This window comes from Rhinolophus ferrumequinum, chromosome 4, assembly GCF_004115265.2.
Source record: "Rhinolophus ferrumequinum isolate MPI-CBG mRhiFer1 chromosome 4, mRhiFer1_v1.p, whole genome shotgun sequence".
Lineage (NCBI taxonomy): Eukaryota > Metazoa > Chordata > Mammalia > Chiroptera > Rhinolophidae > Rhinolophus > Rhinolophus ferrumequinum.
The window spans coordinates 100,456,342-100,473,352 of NC_046287.1; the positions used below are offsets into that span (position 1 = coordinate 100,456,342).

General features: G+C 40.9%; 1 protein-coding gene across 1 annotated transcript; it reads left to right on the forward strand.

The window, feature by feature from the left end:
• The first annotated feature begins 387 nt into the window (after positions 1-387).
• Positions 388-16,548, forward strand: POMP (proteasome maturation protein). The gene is made up of 6 exons (XM_033105044.1): positions 388-539; positions 3,007-3,104; positions 5,124-5,184; positions 8,459-8,560; positions 11,851-11,944; positions 15,766-16,548. Exons 1-6 carry the CDS (start codon positions 537-539, stop codon positions 15,831-15,833), a joined length of 426 nt encoding a protein of 141 aa, XP_032960935.1. The 5' UTR covers positions 388-536; the 3' UTR covers positions 15,834-16,548.
• The last annotated feature ends 463 nt before the right edge of the window (positions 16,549-17,011 follow it).

A 17,011-nucleotide genomic window follows, 5' to 3' on the forward strand; every position in this document is an offset into this window, starting at 1 on the left:
GTCTTGTTTTCTTGGCCTCAGGACAGCATCCTGGACAGAGCAGACCTTCGATATATGATTTAAAAAAATAAAATCACATTGGCAAAAGCCTTGTGTTCCACTTTTGCCTCAGGAGCCGAACGGCTGCAGCAAAGCACTCATCTATGCCCGGTTACCCTTGTGAAAGCTGTGCTACCTACGCCGGAGGCCTGGTATTGGCCGAGGCACATCGTCCGTTGGCCGAACCGTACATGTTTATTATCACGACAGCTGAGGTCCGCGTCCTCCCTCCCCGCGGGCACATGTCGTCCCTTCCCGCTCTCCGCCCAGCCCACACCCTCCCTGCGCCCTTGGCCCCCGCTCCCTCGGGGCTGCAGGCGTGGGAGCGCCGGTCCCGCGCGGCTCCCTCCCGGGGCCCCGCGCCCTTCTTCCTTCCTTCCTCGCCCGGACGGACGCACTTCCGGCGGATATGGGGGAGCAACACCGGAAACGGAAGTGAGCTGCTGGGCCGACTGACGGTAACTGGGCTGAGAGGCTGTTCGCAGAGCGGGTTGAAGATGGTGAGTGAACCCCTGGGCGACCCCAGTTCCCGGCGTGCTGGGAACCGTGTCCCGACAGGCCCGGGCCGCCGCCTCCCCGCCCGTCTCCGGTGGCGGCTGCGGCGGGAGGATGAGCCCGGCCCCGGGCGCCAGGATCTGCCGAGTCACGGGCTTGGGGAGTCGCGGCTGTTGCCTGGGCCGGGCTGCGGCGCGGGCCCCGCGACCAGCGCTTCGGCTGCCTCCTCTTCCGCCTCCTTCTCGTCTCGGTTTGCGTCCTCCGGTCCCGAGGCCCCCCGGCAGACCCCGGCTCCTCCCGCGTAGCGGGCGCGGAGCTGAAAAGTACCAGTCGAAAGTGCTGCCTCCTGCGGCGTGGCGCGGCTCGCCCCGCTTCCCCCGAGGGGAGAGCCTTTGGGAGGCCAGAGCCCCCATACTCCGCACTCACCCCAGACCCTCGGAACTGGCGTGATGACAAACCCACTACTGTAGGTCGCTTTTTATCACGCAGCTTTACTTGACAAACGATTTTGGGGATCTGGTATGCCAGATGGTGGACGGAAAAAGTACCAGGCAGTTGCTGCTCCCCGTTTGTCTGTGTTAGTGCATCTCCTCCTTCCTCCTCCGCCTCTTTGTCTTTCTCTTTTTAACTTCAAAGTTGTGATGTTTGGCAGAGACCCCTGATTCACCATTGCCCCGGCCTCTGATACCAGTACTGCTGCTAGTACTGGGCCGAGCCGATCTAGAGGGCTTCTGTGGGTAAATACCGCTGATCGTTGTAAAGAGGTCTTATCAACACTCAAGTGTAACCAGTGATAATTAACTTTTAATAGATTTGTTTTCCTCTGCTGCTTTGTTAGAAACCTCAAGTACTGATCCCGATATTTTACAGAAGGAAATTGGGAAGATGATTACAGAAGAACTTAGCTCAGAATTCCCCATTTCTTTGTGCCTAGAAAAACTTTCCTTCTTTCTCTTTACAGTAAAGCAACTTGGGTGGGTGAAGAATGTTTGGCAGAAAAGCAACAGGATATCCATTTGGGAAGGTACCTGGAAAGATGAGTAAACAGGGCCAGAGAGCTTGTATGCCTTGATCACAGTCACAGAGTAGGTTAGCGACAGTCCACACTAGCTTCCAGATCCTTTTCTTCATTGACCATAGTTTCTATGTGGGGGAATTGAAACCTGTTGTGCAGATTCTTGAGTTCCAGGCTAAGGACCTTGGACTTTTTTCTTAACACAGGACACAGATGAATCAGTGAAAAAGTTTTTTTACATCTTTGGTGGGGGAGATTTTGTTTGTTAGGAAAACCTTGATATGTGGAGTTGGAAAATGGAAGAGTGTAGAGGCAGTAAGACGCACTAGAGTGCTGTGTAAGTTATCCACGTCTGAGAGCCTGGACTAGGGTGGGAGATCGAAGAAACCCTGAAAAAAGAACCTAACCAAATAAAATATACAGATGAATTAAGAAATCAACAAGAAAAGCCGGTTTCTCAGAATAGTTTCTCCTAGAACACTAAGACCGATACCAAAGTACCTGTAGTGTTTTCCTTTTTCTGCAAAATTTCAGAAATGAGGCCGGCCTCATTTCTTGAGAAACAAATGATTGAAAGGCAGCCTCTTGTGTTTTACCTGTTGTGACTTTATTACATTTTATTTGCTTGTTTAATCTGTCTTCATCAGACTAAGCCCTGGAAGGTAGATGTGTATCTTTGGCATCTAGCAGAGTACCTGCCACACAGTAGAGGCTTAAAATATTTGGTGATTAAATGCTTTATAGTATAAATGCATAACGTGACCATTCATCAGTAACAATGCACTGAGTCTTTGTTTCCATTTCTTTTTGTTCGACACTATCCAGATTAGATGTATTTATTTTTCATAGGTAGTACTCGCTTATAGAAATCGCTTTCTGAAATTCCCTTTTTTCTTAGCTATTGTGACCACTCTCTTCTAGCTGTTCTGTCTGTCCTTAATCCCTTTTCCTTGTCCTGAAGGAATGGTATTCCCAAAGATTCTGTCCTCAACTTTTTCGTTTTGTGCTAATTCCAACCTAAGGGAAGTATCTTTCCAACGAAAGTAAATCTGATCATGCCATAGGCCTTCGGAGACTCTATTTCAGAAATAAAACCTGAATTTCTTTGCATGTTTAAGCCTTTTCATTTTGCCAGCCTTTACTTCTGCCACACTCGCTGGATCATTTATATTTTTATACCTTTACCCATGTTCTTTTTTTTTCCTGGAATGCCTTTCGATCTGACAACATTCAGAGAAAACTGGGGAGTCCTTGCTATACCCAGATTTGGTATTACTCACTGTACCATGTGCATCCCCCTAGTATAATGCTACGGCTCATTGTGATTGTCTAGCCTGGGCTCTTTGAGGGCAGAGACCTTTTCTTTCTAGTCTTAAACCACATTTTGTACGTAGATGTTCCCTGTGGGGTATTTTGAATTTTTCTGTACTTAATAGCATTCTTTATTTGTGTTGTAGAATGCCAGAGGACTTGGATCTCAGCTAAAGGACAGTATTCCTGTTACTGAACTTTCAGCAAGTGGACCTTTTGAAAGTCATGATCTTCTTCGAAAAGGGTATATGGGAGAGTTATGCCTTTGATTTCATTATAATAAAGTGTTTCTGGGAATGATTTTTCACAGTATTCTTGAAATATTTTCCTAGGCCATAAATATATATTTAATTTGGGAGTTAGCAAGTAATATACCTTAGACTGGGCGAGGAGCCGGGGCAGAAGCTTACATGTTTTCGATTGTGGAGAAAGCATCTTATAGTAGTACGTTCTCAGGCTAGGGCATTCTCCTAGGAAATGGTACCCAGTAGCATGATTTGGTAGGATTCTTTACTTTGCTGCTGATAACTTGGAGAGCCCTTTGTCTCCTTATCTCATTAACTGTTGAAGTCATTCACTTCTTTAGGGAGTGCTTGAACACAGCACTTAAGAGCATGAACTCTGGATTTGGGCTGCCTGGGTTTTGATCCTGGCTTTGCTATTTACTACATGTATGCCTTTGGGCAAGTTACTTAATCGCTGTATGTCTCAGTGTCCTCATCTGTGAAATAGGGCTATTAATAATATATATCTTATTTTGAGAAATAAATGAGTTAATACATGAGAAATACTTAGAACAGTACCTGACATTAGTAAGCACTCAGTAAATGTTAGCCTCTATGATCTTTCTTTTCTACCTTCAGCACACAGTTATTCTCCTTCCCTTGGTTTCCTTTAAGTTTCTCTATGTTTAGGTGTCAGGTTCTGGTACTACCTTGTTTCCCTGAAAATGAGACCTAGTCGGACCATCAGCTCCATTTTGTCTTTTGGAGCAAAAATTAATATAAGACCCGGTCTTATTTTAATATAATATGAGACCGGGTCTTATAATGTAATATAATATAATATAACATAGTATAGTATAATATAATATATAATACAATATAATATAAAAAATAATATACTATAATATAATATAAATACCAAGTCTTATATAATATAAGACTGGGTCTTATATTAATTTTTACTTCAAAAGACGCATTAGTGCTGATGGTCTGGCTAGGTCTTATTTTTGGGGAAACACGGTAGGAAACACGGTAGTTCTTTTTCTTGGCAGGCTGCTTTTCTGCTTAATCAAATAAGGATAATACTTTCCCCAATTATATACAATGTATATAATACTCCCCCAATCATATACAATTATATAATTGTATAATTAGATACAATTATATCTAATTGTAAGGTATTTGGGTCTTGCTGTAATAGAATGTCATTTAATGGTGTCTGGGAACATAGTGCCTCATTATTGTCTCTCCATTTTGTAGTGAAAGATGCTGTATATAGCCTTTGGAATTGGAGATACAATTTGATTTATAGTATAATCAAATTCATAAGCTAGTCAGTAACCAAGCCCTGATAACACCCCCCCACCCCATGAAATGCTCCATTTTCTTCCTGGTTAGACTGTAAGAGTGCCATGAGCAGCACCATTTTCAAATTCCACTTATGTACAAAGACAATATTCAATAAACTATTGTTGCATGATTTCCAAGGTTTCTTTCAGCTCTCAAATCCCGCTTTGGACAATAAGATAGCCGTCTTTACGTATCTGGAGTAGTAAAGACCTGTGGCCTGGTTCTAGCTATGTATCACCTTTGTACGTAGTAGGTATTCAGTAAACGTCAAACTTACTGTTCAACATGGGTATATTAAAGATGCATTAAATACTGAATATGCATTAGACCTGAGCAGAAGAGGCTTAAATATTTGATATAATATAAAAGCATGTCATCAGAGTAATAGTAATACTTTATTAAATTTCTTTTCTCCCTAGTGAATTGAAGTCTTGACTTCCAGTATAATAGATGCATTTTAAAACAATTAACATACAGTAAATTTGACTTTTTTCTCCTTTTGGTGGGTAGTTGTATGAACTTTAATACATGTATCATTTCCTGTCACCACCACCACAATCAGGATATAGAAGTTTCATCATTCCCAAAAAACTCCCTCGTGCCATCCCATAAGTTACACGCTTGGTAGATGTGATTTTGAGCTTTAAATAGAGTGATGTATAATCTCCCTTTTAAATGTTTATTTTCAGTTTTTCTTGTGTGAAAAATGAACTCTTGCCCAGTCATCCTCTTGAATTATCAGAAAAAAATGTAAGTATGTTACCAGAATCTTTATTTTTGTCTTCTAGTAGAAAAGTACTTTCAATTATACTCTTGTGGTTTCATTTATTAAGACCATCCTGGTGTTGAGCATTTGACCAGAAGAATATGAGGCCTTATTTTTAATATCCTTATAGAGTAGGCTTTGAATTATCCTTATGCTGCTTCACTGTAGTTTCCTTTCCACATGTTCTTCTGTCTTTTTTATGGACATTTGTAAGTGTTGGTCCACTTCACGTTCCTCTCATGTTTTCTCATGATCCTGTTTTCTTCTCTATTTTTCCCCTGCCGTTTTTGCTGTTGACCTCCAAGTCTGTATCTCTCATCTTGACCTCTTTCTCAAGCCCTGCATCTCCAAGTTACTGAGGGACATACCATTTGCTAGGCACAGTAGGTACACAAATGAATATGATATAATCCCCATTCTTAAGGGGCTGCAAATGTAACGGGAGGACAAGGACAAGCGGTGGATGGGGCTTCAGGAGATGTTACAGAGGACCGAGAATGGAGCAACACCTGTGCTTACAGATTGTGGGAGGCTTTATAGAGGGGGGGACATTTGAACAGTGTTAGACTAGGATCCACCAGCTTAAATAGATAACAGATGGGCAACGGTTGCTCTAAAGAGCATGTAGCCTGTACGCACGTTCTATAGGCAACGTAAAGGGTTTTAAATGTATGTTCGGAGCAGGAACAGAGCAGTATCTTATTATGTGGGGAAGGTGGTGCAGTGTTACCCAGTTAACAGAAAGCTGACCTATTTCTTTTTTGCTTCCTGTCTAACAGGAAATAGCTTTCTATAAGAAAGAGTAGAATAAATGATGTAATGATAAAATTGAAGTTTAAATTAAATGAGAAAATAAAAGGGCTCCTAGTTGCTTTTAGTGCATTCTGGTTTCATGCTTTGAAGTTGACTTAGGAAGGTTAGGGGTTTTTCAAAGATGAGGTTAACTATAAAAAGCATCTACATTATGTTTATGGAGGAAAAAGCTAAGAAGGAGGCGTCATTTTGATGAGTAAGTGAACTATATCACAGATGACAAAATAGACCAAAAGACTAGGCCAAAAGGTTTTTAAAAAACAGGTTCGAAAAATGCATTTGGGTTCGAAAAATGAATTATACACTTGTAGATGGGGTAAACTTGACTTGTTACATAAAACTTGATTTTAACTGACTGTATGGTCAGGATAAGCCAGCAGATTGTGTTAGACACTGAACAGAACATTAATGCAATCTTGGACTTGATTAATAATAAGATAGGGCTCAAATCAAGGGAGATTATACTTTCACTTTCCTAAGTGTTAATCTGGCCATTAGATTTGGAATATTGGTTCAGTTCTGAGCAATATTTGTTAAGAGAAACTTTGACAAATCTGAGTGAGACTGACCAAACTGGTGAAGAGTCTAAAAATTTCGTAGATCTTTTGAGACTCAGCTTACATCTATTGCTGCTATGTTGTCTTGGTCACTTAACCAGCTCATGGAGGTCTCTCTCTTACAATTCTGTGGCACTTATCCATTGTAAGTCCTTTAGCATGGATTATGTCATGGAACTATATAGATTTTAGTTCTTGGTACCATACTTATTAGTTAAGTAAACTTGGGCAAGTGGCTTAATCTCTCTTTAAGTCTTAGTTTCCTCATCTGTAAAGTGGAGTTAGTAATTGCCCACCCGTTGGCATATGCTGGCAGTTGGGATCTGCAGGGATGGTGGTGAAGGAAGGTGGCCATCATCATCATCTGTACAACTAGCCATTCTTTTGCCCCAGGGGACATTTGGCAGTGTGGTTGTCATAAGTGGTGTCAGGGAGAAGGGTCTATTGGGTGGAGGCCAGGCGTGCTGCTCAACATCATACAGAGCACAGGACGGTCCCCACCCAACACAACAAAGAATGATCTGGCCCAATGTCAGTGGTGCCACGGGTGGAGAAGCTCTGACCTGTGTGTAATGTCTGCCCTACTGGACTGTATATGGATTCTACCTCCAGGGTAGGCTCCTGTTTTGTTGTATATCCCCACTCAGCCTAATTCTAATTTTGCATGTGGTTGCTAATAACGAAGTGTATGTTGATTGGTATTTGCAGTTTGCCATCACATTACAAAGTGGGTATCGTCATCAAAGTTTATAAAATTGAATTTTTCTACATTTGGTTATATTTAGTTACCATGAGGATAATTCAGTAGTTAAAGGAAACCTTTCAATTAGAACTTCAAGTCATATACTCACAATAAAATATTGTCTATTTTCCCTAAATATGGACCAAAATTCAGACCATCTATCAGAATTTTGCTGTCAAGCTAAAGTAATTAAAAACCATATTGCTAGATATCTTTCTTCAGACTTCATGTATGTGGCCCCCAGGTCATGTCCCAGGTGGGCACTAATCTCTCAATGGATTTTGGATCAAAGTTACTTTTTTTTGATGACTTAAAAAAATCTTATCAAGAGAGTATAGTATAATAAAAAATGACAATAGGTCATTTTACCTTGTTATAATTACTTTAGCTCAGAGTTTTAAGAAATCTATTTGCATATCATAAACACTATCCAAATATCTTGGGAAACTGTTTTAGAATCTGTGAGTCAAGTTGATTCATTTTGCCTGACATACATTAAATTGTGATAAAAGTTTTTGTGAGTGATATCAGTGCTTAAACTACGATGTTAGAAAAAAATTGCTTATTTAGTACGCAATATAAATTGGACAGACCTTGTTCAGAGTTTTGGGATTTTTTTCTCCCTGGAATCAATTACCCCCAAAAGTGGAGTTGAAACATTTTAATTAACAGGATGGTATAATGGATTTGATTATTTCTTTATGAAATCCTTTGAAATATATTTTTTCGTACTTAGAAATTCACTAGTAATTTTTGTCACTGTGTATACCTGTTTCTGGGTCTCAGATTATTTATATCTTTTCTTCTACCAGTTTGGCAGTAATTCTCATCGAAAGCACTGAGGTGTGACGATACTTTGTGAATGAATATACCTTTGCAATGTGAAAAACATTCCTTAACTTATAAGTTTTGTAATTCCAAATTTTAGATGGTAATTTTACACTGGTGAAGCATACCAGCATGCTGGATAAAATACAGACATATATATCCAAAAATTAATTGAAGAAATTAGTGAAAGTACTTTGTTTTTATTTCAGTTGTGGATATTAAAATTCTTTGTCTAAGTAGTCCATATGTATCGATGCTAACTGTTTTGAATGCAGAATGTTGAATGTACCATTTAAAGTTACATTGTTGTCTTTTTAGTTCCAGCTCAACCAAGATAAAATGAATTTTTCCACACTGAGAAACATCCAGGGTCTGTTTGCTCCACTCAAGTTGCAAATGGAATTCAAGGCGGTGCAGCAGGTGAGTTCGTGGATGTCAGTTACATACACATCCCACGTGTGTGTTGCTATGGGTGGTAGCGACTTCTTCCATTTTAGTAACGCTGCACAAACCTGACCTTGCCTTCTCCTCTACCTTCCCCCCTTTTCAGGGTATGACCTTGATTCCTCCTTTATAGATAAAAAAAGACGCCATTACATGGAAAATTTCAAATGATGGGCTCAGTGTCAGAAAACTTACGTGCATCCGCTTCCATGTGTGTCCTTTTGGAGGGTTCCATTGAATTAGAGACGCCTCTGGGATGATCCAAATGGCGATATCTAGTAGGCAGTTTGTATATAGCTGAGTATACCTGTAGCTCAGGGGTAAGATCTTAGAAATGTCCTTCCAAGTATGTGAGAACCATCCGTCCACCTGTGCTCTGAGTTCTGTCACATCACACTACTTCCGGGACTTTCCTGTTCACGGATCCTTTCTGTAGCTCATGTCTTCTATCTCCCGCTCCGCTTGCTGGGACTCAGCATTTATATATTCTCAGCCTATTTTTAAAACAGCATAAATTGTGTCAATCCCAAGTCGCTTTATAGTAACTTCTGTCTCACTAAGTGTGATTTTGCAAGTTGAGCTTTTAAAAAAGTTGCCTACATTTGCTACATACACTCCTTTACCTCCTATTTACTCAATCCAGTTTTCTGGCTCCCATCACATAGGTAAAACCGCTCCTGAAAGATGTGGACATTCTCCCTTCCTTATTTTGCTTGGTTTCCCTGTGGTGTGTAACACTGATGGCACCACCTGCCTTCTTCCCGTGGCTTTTAGGACATCGCACTTTCCTGATGTCCCCTCCTCTCTGAAACCTCGCGCTCAGGTTCCCTGAAATACCAGTTTCGTTAGTGCCCGTCTCTGGTCCTCTCCTCATCCTGTTACTTTCTATCTATTCCTCTGGCTTTAGTTACCATTGATATATTGGTGACACTCAAGTTTTAATTCCCAAGTAAACCTATATAGGCTTCTCCAGTTGGAAGTCCCACAGGCACTTCAAACTTCACATGTCCAAGTCCAGAATAACTTTCTCACCTAGTCTTCCTCGTGTATGACTCGCGTTCTTCCTAACGCAGAAATGGGAGCATTGGCATTGGGTATCTCACCCAGCACCTCATCTTACCCTGCCCCCGCAAATATCCAGTCAGTTACCTCTTCTTCTTATCATTGCAACTGCATTGGCTCTGACCTCCCATGCTTCCTCTGGGTTACGGCAGCACCCACCCCGCTGCACCCAGTGCACTGGACACACTCCAGCCAGAATTGTCTGTAACACACAGGTTTGATCAGGGCACTCCCCTCGCTTTGCTCTCACAAGAAAGCCGCGTCCTCATCGTGCTTTGCTCATGAACAAACTGCGTCCTTGCTGTCTTCCGTGCTCCATCGCCTCCTTGACTGATCTCAGGGTCCTGACTCACCTGTTTTCTCACCTTCTGGCTTGTGCGTGTGTTCTTCCTACTACCGCGACTACCTTTCTCACCTGGCCCAAACTGTGTCTTTCAATAAATGGTATTAATGGCACCACTAAGTCATTCTGGAAGCTGTTTTAGAACTTTTTTCCAAGGAGAAAGCTCTAAAAAGAACATGCGTGGCTTTATGTCAGAATAACTTGGGTGTGAATCTTGGCTGTACCATCTCCTAGTCTTAAGAACTTCAATAAATTAGAGTCCTTTCTGAGCCTCTGATCGTTTGTTTGATTTTAACGTGAAATGGAGTTAGCAGTAAGAACAGCGGAGGGTTATTAGGGTTATTCTGGAGATTAAATGAAATGCGTGTGTTTGTACAAGACTGTTGGCTTCTATTTTTACCATCCTACTCAGATTCCAGCTACGTACTGCTGCTATCCTGGGGCTAAACTTTTAATCCCAGAATCTTTTCCCAGAATGCTGGCCTTTCCCCTGATCCCTATGCTACTGCAGTTCTTGCTCAGGAGGATGTGTGGCCACTGCCTGCTCATCCCGACTTTTGATGGTTTCTCAGCTCTCTCTCTGGTCAGACTGGATCTACCCTCCCTTACTGTCTGGTTCAACGTACAGGCTCCATTTCTGTTTCATCCTCCTCCTCCTGTATCCTTCCCACTTACTCTTCTACCCCGTCACCCAGTTTTGACAACCTAGAGCAATTTTACGTGCTACAAAGATTTAACTATCTCTGTAGGCCAGTAGTAATTGAAAATATTTTTAGTCTGCATACATTTTCTTGGGGGAAAAAATCTTAACTGCCCTCTTAGATGCTGAAGTTATGATTAGTTCAAAATACTAGTATCGTTTAGTCACTGACCACCTGTTATTCTTCCGGTATTCTTTTGGCAATATCCAAAATTGTCTGCATTGAGTCAAATTATAACTGCCAGACAACTAACCAAGAACAGAAAAATTGAAAATTTGGGTTGACTGCATTAAAATTTATTGAGTACCGACTATGTGCCAATGAGTATGCTATACACATACTTCACAACACATCGTACTGCAAGTTGGAGAGGGAGGTGGTGGTACCCGGTTCTCAGATGAGGAAACAGGTGAGACACATCAGGGAACTTACGCAAAACCATAGGACTGGTAAGTAGTAGAATCAGAACTTGAACCCAGGTCTCTCTGACCCCACAGCCATGCCTTCACCACTATACTCAGGCACCAGTCTGCAATATATGTGTGTGTTTAATACTTGGAAAAAGTAGATGACACTAGCTCAAAATAGTATTGCGTTATTGTTTTAAGGTTTGGTTTTGGTATTTTTTAAAGGTCCTACAAATGAGTTTGATCTTCATTTCTGGTTATCATTACTGTTTGAAAGGGTCATCATTTACCTTTGTGCTATGAGAGATACAAAACAACATAAAAAATAATCTGTTTACTAAGTAGGATAATGATCTCACTGAGTTGGAATTTCACCCGGAATTTCATCATCCCACATTTATTAGGAACTAGACGTGGTGGTAGGCTCTGGGATTTTGCGTTTCATCAGGTGGTATATGCTGTGGTTTACCTGGACAGAAGCAAGGCCCCTAAATAGTGCAAACCTGCTAGGATTATTAACTGTTAATAAAAGTACAATTTCAGTGTCTTTACATATTTGAGTCAAGTTTTAAATAATTCTTAAAAACTTGGTTTGGTTCTGAAATATAAACTGTTTCTCCTGCCTGGTCAAATATATTTTATTTAGTTTTGTGCATTTTCCAGATAAAGAATGAAGAAAATGGAATTAGGTTATACTTTTACACCCCGCCCCTCGGTTTTTTCTAATCTTGCCCTTTTGTACTTTTTCCAAAGGTTCAGCGTCTTCCATTTCTTCCAAGCTCAAACCTTTCACTGGATATTTTGAGGGGTAATGATGAGACTATTGGATTTGAAGATATTCTTAATGGTAAGTGTCATTCAGCACCGTTTTCTGGAACCTCAATAACGTACAAAGAAACAGCGAACAAAACCGTTGTGCTCATGGATCTGACTGCTGTTTGGATTCACGTGTGTCATTCACTGCACTGAGTACAATCAATGGTAGTAACTGTTCTTTAACTGGTTTTAAAAGGAGAAATTATTTATGGAGTTGTGAGGTTATAGTCATGTCAGTTAATCGTAGTCATTCAGTTCTTATCCTGAGGATAAAATCTAATAATGAGAGTCTAACACAGTATTCTTAGGGTAGCTTAAACAGTGATTGTTAATTCAGTATTCAGAACGTTTGTGGGATATGACTAGTTTTTAAGATAAAAGTTAGATGAAAGTTTTCTAATAAATAAGATTAAAGTTTTCTTTAAAAAATAGCCCCCCACCACTTATTTTTGTGCTTCTGTAGATGGTAAGTAGGAAAGAAGACTGTAATCTGTAATGAAATTCCCTGAATAATTGTATTATGTACGAGATACATGAGTTTTAAGTAAGAACAATACACACATCCTCTATTAATAATAGCATCCTCTGTTTTTTCTGGTTCTGAGGAAGATAAACAAATACAATTCTGTCCAGTATTGCCTCTGTTCATTATGCCTCAGCAGCTCAGGAGAAACACAAAACCCAACAGGATTAAATTACATTAGTTTTGCTTGGCTGTTGATGTCCGGTAAGGAAATGCTGTGGACACAACAGAAGTCTAGTGAGCCTCCTCTGAGAATCTTCACTGAGGGAGCTTTTTAAAGCAGGAAAACCTGGAATTCTTAAGTTTTGGCCTTGAACTTAGACCTCATTTAAAACTAGTAAGGTGATAATTCAAGTTTGTGTATTCTTTTAATTAGTTATAAAAATGCATTCATTTAAAAATCAGCTTCTGTGGTTCTTTGTAAAGAAAGGGAAGGGGACTTATTGAGCATTTAGTCAGTCAGTCAGATATTTATTAGGTGTCAGGCTCTGGGCTAGGCAGTGAAAAAACAAACATCTGTGCTTTCTAATGGGGGAGGTAAACGTTAAACAGATAAAACACAAACGTAATGATAAATTGTAATAAATTCTAGGAATAAAAAGCATAGGGATATAGTTTGTTGTTGGGTCGGAGAGGCAGGCACCTCTGGGAATAAGTTGATTCCTAAAAGATACTCGTATATGAGTTACTTGATTTAAAAGCAGAGGGAAGAATCTCTCAGGGTCTCCCACCTGAGAACAGCAGAAGAACTCCGAAGGGTTTCAGATCTTATACTATCTCCAAGCTAACAAGTTAGCCTGCCATGGTTTCGTGGGCACTAGCAGAAGACAAGACTCCTGGGGACAAGGGACAGCTTATTACAGCAGTAGCACTCGCCAGAGTGTCAGCTTCTCTCAGTTCCCTGAGCCCCAGTTCCCATAGGCAGCTAGAAGAGCGTCTGGGGACGCCTGCATATTCCGTGTCTTCCATTACAGGAAGGAGAACCCCACCCGGGGTCAGGGCACCCGCGTCTGTGTAAGAGGCAGTTCAGCCATGGGAGACACGATGGGTCTTCTGAGGCTGTTCACTTTAGAAATGGCCTTGGAAAGAGTCCAGAGCAAGGCAGGCAGTGCATCTGTTTCGAAGATTTGCAGAATCGTGGGAGACCCATGGGGATTGTCTCCCAACACCTGTACGCTTGCATGCGTGCACGCACACACACACATGCAAGCATGTGCAGGAGGTCCATGTGGCTGGAGTGTTTTCAGGAAATGGAGAGGTTGAAGACCCAGGAGCCAGAGCTTTGCAGAAGTTTATTCAAATGCAATGGAAAGCACTGAATGGTTTTAAGCAGTGATGTGATATGATTTCATGTTTAAAAAGGTCACTGTCCTGTGAAAATCTTTTTGTATTCATTCCTTGCATCCCTGTAAGGTAGAAATGAGTGAGAAAGCTCCCCTGCTGAGGTGATTTTTGTCCGGATGAGACCATTACACAGCACTTGGGGTAACCCCCCTACCCCCCATGGGAACTGCGACGGCATAACGTATGGGCATTTCATGGCTTCACCTTGGGGCCTGCCTTAGCTTAGGGTATTTTCTACCTCACTGGTCAGACCCCAGGTTCAGTGTCACTCCTTCGGAGAGGCCTTCCTTCACTACCCAGTCTACAGTGGTCCCCAGTCACTGTCACCTCACTTTAGTTCTTTGCGCACCACATATCAGGTATTTTCCTTGCTTCTTAGTCGTCTCCCCGTTACACACACACCTCGCGAGAGCTGGGCCTAGGTCCTGCCAGCGCCTGTGCCCCCAGGGCCTCCTAAAGCGCTCAGCCCACAGGAAGTGTTGGAAGCGCCTGCCCAGCACTGCCCTCACCACCTTGGACCTGGAGGAATTTGAATTCTGAGGGAGGCCTTCGTTCGCCCGAAGTCTGCATGAGGACTATTAAAGCGTGATGAAAGTCTGTATTTTTCCAGATTACGTGTTGTAAAGTTTTGGAGGTGATGCGGGTTTTGCGCTCTCGTCTAGAGGGCTTGGCCAAGAAAAATCTGCACATTTTACAAGCGAGGGAAGGGCATGTGAGGAGGGCAATAGTGAAGTCAAAACTGGACTCTCCCTTACTGCTGAGGGGGCCCTTCCATCCCCCAGCCCTCACTTTGATGAGTAAGGGGCTGAGCAGAGGCCCGGTCCTGCCCCGAGTACAGCGAGCTCGCAGCACCGCCAGCCGGCCTGGAAACACAGGCCGGGGTCTTGCTTACGTCTTCGGGGCAAGTGATTGATTTAGTAAGTACGTACTATACTAGAGTTTAAAAGAAATCGTTGTTCTCTAGGTGAATATTGTCTTTGTTTAAAAATGGAAAACATTAAGCTGAGCCTCAGGTCCTCTGTGATTACCCCCAGACCATTTCCCTCCCTCCTCACCTGGTTCCGGCCATCCTCCCAGGCTTTGCACTGGGTGTCTTTGTACAACCGTGTACAGTCAGAAAATGTTGGGCATTGCTCAGTGTTTGTTTATTTTTTAAACAAAATTAGTATCATGCTGAATGTATCTTACGGTATATGTGATGTATCAATACATTTATTGGCAGATGTTTACATTTTTCTCACTCATTAACTCGAAACAATACTGCAGCAGACGTCTTTGCCTGTTCTTTCTAATCATATGCAGACGTGTTTTTTAAGTTTAGATTTAGAATGTCTGTTACATATGTAGCAGTTTATTAATAATTGTAGCAGTATCAGTTGTTGATAAGGCTACTTTGCTGTGTGACACGTGTGTCGAGAGCATAGATTGCTGAACTGATGCGCCACAGTGATCTCCAGTCTCTTAGAGGGTGCAGTGAGCGAACACCCAACTGGATCAGTTACTCTTGGTATTCATTATTTCAGTTATTGGATTTTTATTCTGTTTCTATTCCTGTGCTGAGGAGTGGGTGACAAAAAAGGAAAAAGGCTTTGTCTTTAGGGAGCTTAGTGTTAGTGTTAATTTAAAAAGGTCTTTTAGGTGTATTGTAACAGTTCAAGTTTTTGTCTGACTTATCCATAAAAACAAGAGTGAAGATTGTTAAGGTTTTTTTACTCTAGAATTCTGATTTATGTTTGCATTTGTGTATGAAATAGAGCACAAAACACTACAGATAAAACGTTTTTGCAATTTAGATTAAGAGATTGCCTCATCTCTTAATTAGAGATTGTTCTAGAGTCATCTAGAAGTGAGAAGTTTTCCTTTGCAGTCAATCTGTTTTCTTTCTTTAGATTAGTTTTGCCTCTCCTTGATTTTCATATGACTGGAATCAATGAATTTATCTTTTTTTGAGAATCTTTAATGTGTTTGTTTCTGTTTGTTTTCAGACCCGTCACAAAGTGAACTAATGGGAGAACCACACTTGATGGTGGAATATAAACTCGGTTTACTGTAATGCAGTATGCTGTCCGTGAAAACAGAGGGGCTACGTCTTGTTTATAGTCGTCTTTTTACTATAAGTTTATGTACACAACACATGGGGATTGTTGCCTAAATAATATCTGATCATTTGAAAGTATTTGGTTCTTCGGTTTATGGCCATGCGACAGTTGAAAACACTAGAGATGACTTTAAAACTCCTGGTTTATATTAAAACAATAGCCTATGTCTTTAAAAAATTGTTTTGAATGAATATTATAAAATTGTCTTCAGGTTCCAGTTCAACTTGTTTTCTGGGTAGTCCATACATCTAATTTTGAATAAAAATTATTGGTATTTGAGTCTCCAGCCTTCACAGTAGCATATTTCAGAGTAAACATCTGTAATTGATTTCACTGGCAACACTTCAATTTAGGTGTAAAATCAGATATTTGTGTTTTACCTTGTTTCATTAGTGCTTATAAGAGTAATATGTGCTTTATTGAACTTACATTAGAATTATAGCCTATTTTTTGCTTCTTTCAAGTGGAAAAGTATGAGTTTAGAGGTTTTGATTTGGGTCTTGTCTTTACAGTGAAAAATTAAATAAAGTAACCAGCAGATGTCAATTAAACTGTTGTACTGCATAGGTTTATATATCACAAGATGCTTAAATTAAAAACATTAGGACATTCATGTACACACTCATTTCCATGAACAAATTCCATTATAATTTATTTTAAAAATCTGCACTACGGTTGTTCTTTTTTATAGGGTATTCTTTATTAACCCGGTATACGAAAACGAAAGATTTTTAGATTTAATTACTGAGTGGATCATCTTTCACTAATTAAAAAATATTTTTAAATTATCAATTTTTGGTTTATTTCTGATTAGGGGTTAATATCCAAGATGTATAAAGAACTCATACAACCCAACAACAAAAATACAAACGACCCCATTAAAAAATGAGCACAGGATGTGAATAGACATTTTCCAAGGAAGACGTACAAATGGCCAACAGGCACAGGAAAAGATGCTCAGCCTCAGGGAAACGCAAATCAAAACCACAGTCGGATAGTTCACATTCTTGTGCATTTTTACGTCCCCAGAAACATCTTTCTTGGATACATCATTGATTTGCAACTAAAGGCAATACTGCCCCTCCCTTCAGGGGCCTGGGGACATTTGATAATGTTTAGAAGATATTTTTGG